This window comes from Drosophila biarmipes, chromosome 2L (genome assembly GCF_025231255.1).
Source record: "Drosophila biarmipes strain raj3 chromosome 2L, RU_DBia_V1.1, whole genome shotgun sequence".
Lineage (NCBI taxonomy): Eukaryota > Metazoa > Arthropoda > Insecta > Diptera > Drosophilidae > Drosophila > Drosophila biarmipes.
Window position 1 is genome coordinate 3388771 of NC_066612.1, and position 8089 is coordinate 3396859.

Genomic DNA, 8089 nt, shown 5'->3' on the forward strand with positions numbered 1-8089 from the left:
GATTTCGAAAATTTTCGAATCGCAGAAAGAGGTGAGCGCTCGGGAAATACGCACGAAGAATCCGCTCTCGGCATTGCCTGCCGGCTTTTCTTTTTGTGGCGCTTTCCACAGCGGAAAGTAGTGCTCTTTCTTCGGTCTTTGTTTACATCCCCTGGTTCTAAACAATATTTCGGGGAGCAGAGAACGAGCGAAAAACTTTGGCATGCTATACAGAATATGCACCCTTGAATCATATGAATCTTAGAGAACTTGGATGGCATAAAAAAATAACGAAATCATATTTAAAATATTTGTCAAGGTGAATGTAAGCTTTTAATTCAAAATGTCTCTTGTAATTACCATTTAAATGATGTAAAAGTGTTTTAGAAATTTAATATTTAAATTTATATCTTTAAAGATTTCTCCATGTAAGGCAATTCTTTTCTGAATTTTTTTAAACTTAAATTAGGAACAAGTTTTAAACCATTTTGGTTAAATTTAAAGGTTGCGGGGGAGATTGACAGCAAACCTGCGGGAACGTCAATACAAGTTCCCTCAAATTTCGCCGGAAAAGATTTCTGTAAAACCTCAATTAATTTATAACAAACTAAAAATGGAAGTGAGTTCATTTTATGACAGTAGAAAACGTCAGGGATGGGAAAGTTTCAAAATTTGAAAATGGCAGTGTTGAGTAACACACCGAATGTCAACTAACATATGTGCTGTTAGCCCGCTGTTAGGCCAGCTGACGGCCACAGGGTGATTCCCGTCACAATACATTGTGCGAACAAATTTGTGGTAAAAAATGGCCAGCAAGCAATTGGTAAACAATTTGGCCAAACTGGGCCGTCCCCGCCAGAACTGGGTGTCCCCACTGGCCGGCGCCCGCCAGTCCAGCACCCGCAGCGACATCGAGAAGGTCACGCACACCGGACAGGTAGGCATATGGGAGATTTCCCGAACCCAAGCCCAGCCATCCTGCGATTACGCAAACATTCTGCGGAATATATAGAAAGATATGTGGTAAACCGATGTGGATTTCAGGTGTTCGACAAGGACGACTACCGCAACGCGCGCTTCGTGAACGCCAAGCGGTACGTGAACGAGAACTGGGGCATCAAGCTCATCGAGGAGGTGCCGCCCAAGGAGTGCACCGAGCGCGTCGTCTTCTGCGACGGCGGCGACGGTCCCCTGGGCCATCCCAAGGTGTACATCAACCTGGTGAGATCTGCCGTTGACTAGCCTATCCATATCACTCATTGTATCTTGGCTCACATGCAGGACAAGCCCGGCAACCACATCTGCGGCTACTGCGGCCTGCGCTTCGTCAAGAAAGACGACCACCATCATTGAGGATTCGGAATCCATGATGGCCCACAGCCAATAGCTTGCTAAGCATCTTGAAAACCTGTCTATCCTGTTGCTCTAGTTTAAACCCAACTAAACTGAATAAAACTGTCAAACAAATGGTCAGCGCACGTGGACAAGGCAGTCAGTAGGGGAGTATGTCTTCATTATAACCAGTAAACTCTACTAAAAATTTACAGAAAGTTTAAAAATAGGTTCCCAGAACTCAGTTTACTTCTTTCTAAACTTACCAAAGTCTTCCCGAAATTAAGTGAAAGTTGGTATAATAAAACCCTTTTTAGCGATCCTTACTATAATCGAGATTTAAAGCTTTCTGGTTTTATCACTAAAAATCAACCTATAATGATAATAGTTAGTCATTAAAAAAAAAAAGAACAAGAAATCTTGTTTCCTGATCCCTTTCCCCAACATCAAAGCCAAGCCTTTTATTGCACAACACTTTATTTGCAAGTTTCTTGAATGGTAACTAATGCGTGTATGCATTGTGTCCTCTTTAAAGTTAGTTCTGATCAAAATCAACTTAGGCGTTAAAGATTAGTAAAACTATCAAACAAAAAACCGAATTGTAATTGAAAATACTGTGAGTTGAACTCGACTGCTCGGGCAGAAGCCAGATCAATTCACCACGCGGGTGTGTGTAGCGTATAAAACGTAGAGTGTAACTAAGATAGACAGTGTGTAAACTTGATTTGTTGCCTGGTAAGCGGTAATGTATTGTATAGTGGCTTGCTTTTTCTTTTCGCGCTGTTAAATCACTACGGGCACTTTAGATGCTGACGATCGCAGCATTGAGACACAGATAGTAACACGAAGAATCAATACAATAATACAATAACTGCCGCCGTTTCGGCGATCGTTTCTCGGTCGGTTGTTCCGTTCGTTTTGGATGCCAGCGCTCTGGGGGACTGCGATCCCCTCCGGCTGGCCTGCTCCTTGCTGCTCGCAAAACTGAAAATCCCACGTTCGCACCGCTCAACACGAGCCATCATCTCCGGCAGCCACAGCGCCGTGTCCATCTCCGGCGAAACGGAGGAGTCCGGCCTTGGCCTGCAGAGAGGAGCCCTGGATCTGGGAACTGAAAGAGTGCGGCGCCGCCGGGTGGTGCGCCTGTCTCACATAATATATATGCCCAGCGGATCTCGCGCGATCGCTGGTCAATAAAATCATGGTCAATAATCGTCGTCGTCATCTGTTGTCTCAAGTGCGTTTCATCTAAAACACCAAACACTAAGGAGAATGTAAACTAAAATGTAGTAGGTTCTAATTTGGATGTTGTGTGGATGCGGGACTATGTTGCCGACGAATCGCTTTAGCCTATCATCATACTGTTGCTGGTGTTTCTGTTGCTGCAGCAGAGATCGCTTGTCTTGATTGGGGCAATAGTTGTTCACCACTGGTCACCAGAGGTTCCGTGGCATGGCGTAGCCTTCTTTTGTCACGAATATGTTGCGTTCGCTGCGGGCCACCGCCGACTCCTTCTCCTTCTGCTGCAGCTGCGGCTGCGGCTGCTTCAGCTGCTGCCTGCCACCCAGTCCGGGGGAGGGGTCCCCGCCTTCGTGGGTGACGGTGGTCTCCTTGCGACCGTCTATCATCCTGGTTATGGTGGTGGTCTTGTGACCGGACGAGTCCTGGGTCACCTTGGTGGTCTCATAGCTGCCGTCCGGCTTGCGCACCGTCTTGGTCATCACGCTCTGGCTGAACAGCTTGGGACCCTGTCGAGGAACACACCAAATTATAGGTTTTGCCATGGGCGAGTTCGTTAACTCTTCCCCACCTGATAGTTGCCATCGAATACCCCGCCGAAGGGAGACATTCCGCTGCGCGGCAGCATCGGGGTCATGGGCGTCATGATGTCCGGCTTGTTGTTCATCGGCGGACGTGGCGGAGGAGCACTGGACTGGCTCTCGCCATCGGCTATGGTGCCATGGATGCGCCCCATGATGATCTCCTCGTCCGAGAGCTTGGCTCGCTGCAAGCCCTTGCGGTAGCCATGCTGATTGGATGGTAAGATGTTGCCTATCTCCTGGTCGCCCAGCTCGAACTTCTCCTCGGGATTCAGCCGCTGGATGAGCGAGTGCAGCTGATCGGCATAGATCCTGGGAAGAATAAAGGGTTAAATCTGCTCTGGCTGGGAGACTTTAGGACTACTCACTCGCCATCCAGATCGGTATCCAGGGAGAGGTCCTTCTGCTGCTCAAACTTCTTCAGAATCTTGCTCTCGAAGCCCGGCTTCAGGAAGTCCTCCTTCAAGTCCCGCTCGAAGCCATCTGGATTTGGGAGAAGTAAATCGATAATATTAATAATAAAGTGGGAGGCAAGAAGTTATCCTTGGGTACTGTTTCCTTTTGCTATAATAGTACCACCTATTAGCCTATGGATTATGTGTCACCTGGATAATGACCTATCAAACGACCAATTACTTTGGTGCACATCGATTTCCTTGGACTGAATAACTAAGCTCCTTACAACGAGGAGGTACATCCTTACATCCTAAAAAAACATCTTAAAATGGATCAAAATGCCTAAACAGACACAAGATCCTGAGGAAGAGCTACTGAGAAACATGATTTTAGAGTGTTCTCCTGATTCTAAGGGCTTGTATTTCAACAAGTAAGGGGTAATAAGCCCCGGGACCACACCACATACCTTCGCTATCGTTCAGGGACTCCAGGAGCCGCTGCAGCTGGCTCTCGAAGTGCTTCTGCATCTCCAGCGGGCTGGTGAAGACCTGGAAGGCGAACTTGCGATCGTCGTCGAAGAGCTCGTCGTCGGTCTCGGCCTCCTCGAACCACTGGGGCTTGCGGAACTCGTCCTTGTTGGATGCGGAAACCGAGGAGCTGTCGGGGAGAGCCAGAAAGAGAGTTGCAGAGCTTAGGCTGGGGGATGGCTGAGCAGGAATGCGGACTTGCAACCCCCGGGTGCTGCAGTACGCAGCCTCCGCTTCGCTCGCCGCGAGAGAGGGCGGGGGGCAGGCGCTTTTCCGCGTGCGTGTGTATATCCTGGTGAAAATGTATCTATCACGGCAGGTGCCTGGTTATCGATCCATTGTCGCCTGCAAAACGCCGCTGCCCCCCAATATTTATAGACTTTGGCGGCCGCTGCCCTCGCGGGCGGCCCCCCAAAACTTGCATAATGCCCCTGGTGCCGCAGTGCCCACCATCCAGTACTCACTCCGGCTCCTTTTCCGCCTCGGTCTTGAACATTTTCCTCAGAATATCCATAATCGCCTGCTGATAGTCGCTGGGGCCACGAGTGGAAAACGCAGCTGAGGTGCCTGACGGAGCGCAAAGCAGAGTGGTGGAAGGAAAACTAAAAGAACCAAAACGACGCGAGTTTGTTTGCTGGCCTGCCCTTTTCCGCTCTCCAATTAATTGTAATTGTTTGTCCCGGGTTTGGCACTTTTTAAATTTTTAAAGGAAAAGATTTTCACACGACTGATAAACAGCTGACAACTGACAGGGGTGAAGTCGTGACACGAGCCTCGGCGGCGGTGGGTGGCCGCTGTTAATGCTATCGCTGTTAGCTCGCTGTTACGGCGGGGCACCCTGTTTGATGGGGCAGACCGTTACACCATGTAATTCAAATAATTTAGATTTTCTGATTAAATTTTCCAAGTTATTTATCAATTACAAATTGATTTATAAAACGAAGTGGTGTTTTTCTATGGTTTTGAACTTTTTGTGTTCTTGTTTGTAGCCCTGAACACTTGGTATTTAAATTTATTTATTTTAGTCTGACCAAAAGGGCAAAATCCTTACATTTTTTAACTTTTTAATTAAACAAATTAGGTTATTATTTTAAATTCTTCACTTTAAATGTTAGTTATTTCATAAATAGAACAAAATATTAGTATATATAATAATAAATAATATAATAGTTTTTAATCTGACCAAAAAGGCAAATGATTTGCATATTTTACATTGTTAATTTAACAAACTAAGTTATTTTTTTAAATTCTTCAGTTACTTCATAAATAAGACCAAATAGTAATGTATTACTTGAGTGTAAACAAACTTACTTGATTTAATATTCGGAAAAGTAAGATATCGACATGTTAATGTGAATTCAAAGAACTTATAATTTGAAAAACCTCAAAGTTCTCTTGGTTATACCAATTATTATATTTAGCATTTTATGTACGTGATGAGAATGTTTTGCATACTTTCTGTCAGTATCTTAGTGAATCAATAGAGGTTGGAGGCTCTAAGTATAGCCATTCTTCATTGATGGTCTAAACCTTATTCCACTTATATTATTAGAATTAATCTAAGGTCTCCATTTAAGTTTAACTGATTAGCTCAACCCTTTTTCGTTGTGTCGTATCAATAAACTGACACACTACTCCATGTCCCCCTCATGCTAAAGGCCACAGTTTGCAGTCCGCGAAACGTTGTTTATTGTTATTTTCAGACTTTAATGGCATGTTTTTCAGCACCCCTTCTGCCTTGTCATGCCTAGTGCTGCGAGTCGAACTCGATTTTAAATTCGGCTTGGGCCATGCACTTCCTGCTCTTGGCTTCGCACACCGAACATTATCTAGTGGGCCGCTTATCAACCAGTTATTGTGGTGACTGCCTGCTTTGTGGCTGGTTTATTTCGACCGCGAATCGCAGATAAGTGGGATAGCCAGCGCCGAGAATTGGCACGCAGGCACAATAAACACACACCAGATGAGACCGTATGTAAATACAAACAGACACCGGAGTTTATGGTGGGAAATGTCTGATGAAATGTCAGTGGGCAGCGACCACGAGACCTCAGGCCCATCCGCGCTTATCGCAATTGCAGTCCATATAACCATGACCGATAGCACACCGCCGTCGCGATAAACAAGGGCTTTGTTATCATATATTCTTGTTTTTAATTATTAAAAGTTTAGCGGTTATATGGATGAGGTGGTGACCACAAAAGCACTTGCATTAAGATTAGGTCTATACAATTATGAATCTCATATCGTAGATCGAGGCATGGGATTGGGTTGCGGGCGTGGGTGTGGGTGCAGTGGACCATAACAATAATTTCGAACTCAACAAGGACCTCTCCTGGCCGGTGCGCACACTCTTGGACAGGGGATAACAACGGACGACGACAGCGACGACGACGACGACGCAGTGGCTCCTGGACTAGCTGGGCGCGGCCGATTCGAACTTGCAGATGACGGCGAACATGGCCTCGCCGCCCAGGTACTTGGCCAGCCAGGTGTTCTTGATCACGGCCAGCTTGAGGGTCTCGCAGGCGAAGCGGGCATTCAGATTGGTGTGCACCGCCCGTCCCATGCCCTCGATAACGAGCAGATCAGTCTCATTGGCGGCGATGGCCTCGCACAGTTCCTGCGGCAAGGTGCGCATATCCAGGCAGGGCCCACTCTGTCCATTGGCGTAGACCAGCAGCTGTCCCTGCGACCAGGCCCTCGCCAGCACCTCACATTCCCGCGAGCATTCGTCTAGGAGGGACTTCAGCTCCTCGCTGGTCACGTCATTCAGAGCGGGTTCACTGTTCGCGCAGAGCAGCACCTTGGTGCCGCGTTTCAGGAGTCCGCGCACGAAGGGCAGCACGCCCAGGACCACGTCCACGCCGCTGTTGTCCACAAAGACCACGGCGCACTTGTGGGGCTCGCCCTTGAGCCTGCTCAGCCAGCTGTCCAGGTTGTCCAGCAGCCAGGGCCGCCGCTCGATGCGCTCCAAGGCCGAATGAAGGCCGAAGTTGCTGTCCTGCTCCAGGATGTTGGATATGGCCTGGGCGCCCCAGTCGAACATATTGCCGGCGAGCACTCCGCGCACCAGCTCCGTCCACCGGGCGTCCTCGTCCGCCAGGGCATCGAGCTCCTGCAGGCGCTGCTTCAGTCGCGCCACCGCCGAGGCGTTCTCCAGCCTCTTCTGCCTCAGCCAGGGGTCGGCGAAGCCGAAGCGCCGCAACATGGTCTCGTTGAGCTGGAGTAGCTCACTGGTGCCCAGGACCACCTTGGCCCTGTTGAGCGGCACATTGCGCTGGTGCTCCTCCAGCTGCTGCAGGTAGGCCGCGCGGAACTGCTCCGCCCGCTGGGCGGCCGTGGGGTCCTCCTCCTGGGAGCTTGCCGCCACCTTGGCGAGCTTGGCGACCAGATCCCTGAAGCACTGGAACCAGTAGTCGGCCGCCTTGGCGTCCGAGTTGAGGTCCAGGGTGTCCGGCTGGTAGACAGCCGGGTCCGGCAGCAAACTGCGGCTGTGCATGGCGATGGGGACGCGGGAAGACGCGAAGCGAGTGGCTTTTAGTTTGTCAGTGTTTTGTTTTTTAATTAGTCGCCGAGTTAAAAAAAGGCCAGGTGTGACCATTTTAAAATTAACTTGTAACGTAGACGGAAGTCGTAAGCGAACGTAGGCGAACGTAAGTGTCACTGTTAGATTTTAACAGGTCTGTTAAGATGCATCGAAATCTAACAGCGGCATGATAAGAATCAAACTTTTGGGTAAGACAAACCACTTGTCTTGCATCATATGGAGCTGCCTTTAACGACTACCCCACACGCGTAGGTCCGAAGAGGGGGTTACAATTCAAATCAGCCTCATACATTTCCTCCCACACTCCAAGTGCCCAGAAATCCATCGGGATCGTATAACTTAACAAATACTAGATTTTCCTTATAAAACCTATTCTACCTATCGATTACAATGGTTGACCATCGGCACCACTATTCAACTATCGATAGCTCTCCTGTACGCTCAAGCAGAGAACCTCTGTGTTGCGCCACATCGATACCGATGAC

The 8089-nt window shown here is 48.4% G+C and overlaps 3 protein-coding genes across 3 annotated transcripts; 1 reads left to right on the forward strand and 2 right to left on the reverse strand.

Annotated features, from left to right (window-relative positions):
- Window positions 1–676: 676 nt before the first annotated feature.
- On the forward strand, window positions 677–1452 carry LOC108028991 (NADH dehydrogenase [ubiquinone] iron-sulfur protein 6, mitochondrial). Its single transcript, XM_017101032.3, has 3 exons — window positions 677–916; window positions 1024–1200; window positions 1261–1452. Exons 1-3 carry the CDS (start codon window positions 785–787, stop codon window positions 1330–1332), a joined length of 381 nt encoding a protein of 126 aa, XP_016956521.1. The 5' UTR covers window positions 677–784; the 3' UTR covers window positions 1333–1452.
- A 318-nt stretch (window positions 1453–1770) lies between these two features.
- LOC108029260 (uncharacterized) lies at window positions 1771–4957 on the reverse strand. Its single transcript, XM_017101455.3, has 5 exons — window positions 4519–4957; window positions 3994–4184; window positions 3500–3614; window positions 3122–3443; window positions 1771–3059 (listed from the first exon to the last, which is right to left on the reverse strand). The coding sequence occupies exons 1-5, from the start codon at window positions 4566–4568 to the stop codon at window positions 2745–2747; spliced, it is 993 nt and encodes a 330-aa protein (XP_016956944.1). The 5' UTR covers window positions 4569–4957; the 3' UTR covers window positions 1771–2744.
- A 762-nt stretch (window positions 4958–5719) lies between these two features.
- LOC108029272 (4'-phosphopantetheine phosphatase) lies at window positions 5720–7891 on the reverse strand. Its single transcript, XM_017101471.3, has one exon. The coding sequence runs from the start codon at window positions 7656–7658 to the stop codon at window positions 6471–6473; it is 1188 nt and encodes a 395-aa protein (XP_016956960.1). The 5' UTR covers window positions 7659–7891; the 3' UTR covers window positions 5720–6470.
- Between the last annotated feature and the right edge of the window lie 198 nt (window positions 7892–8089).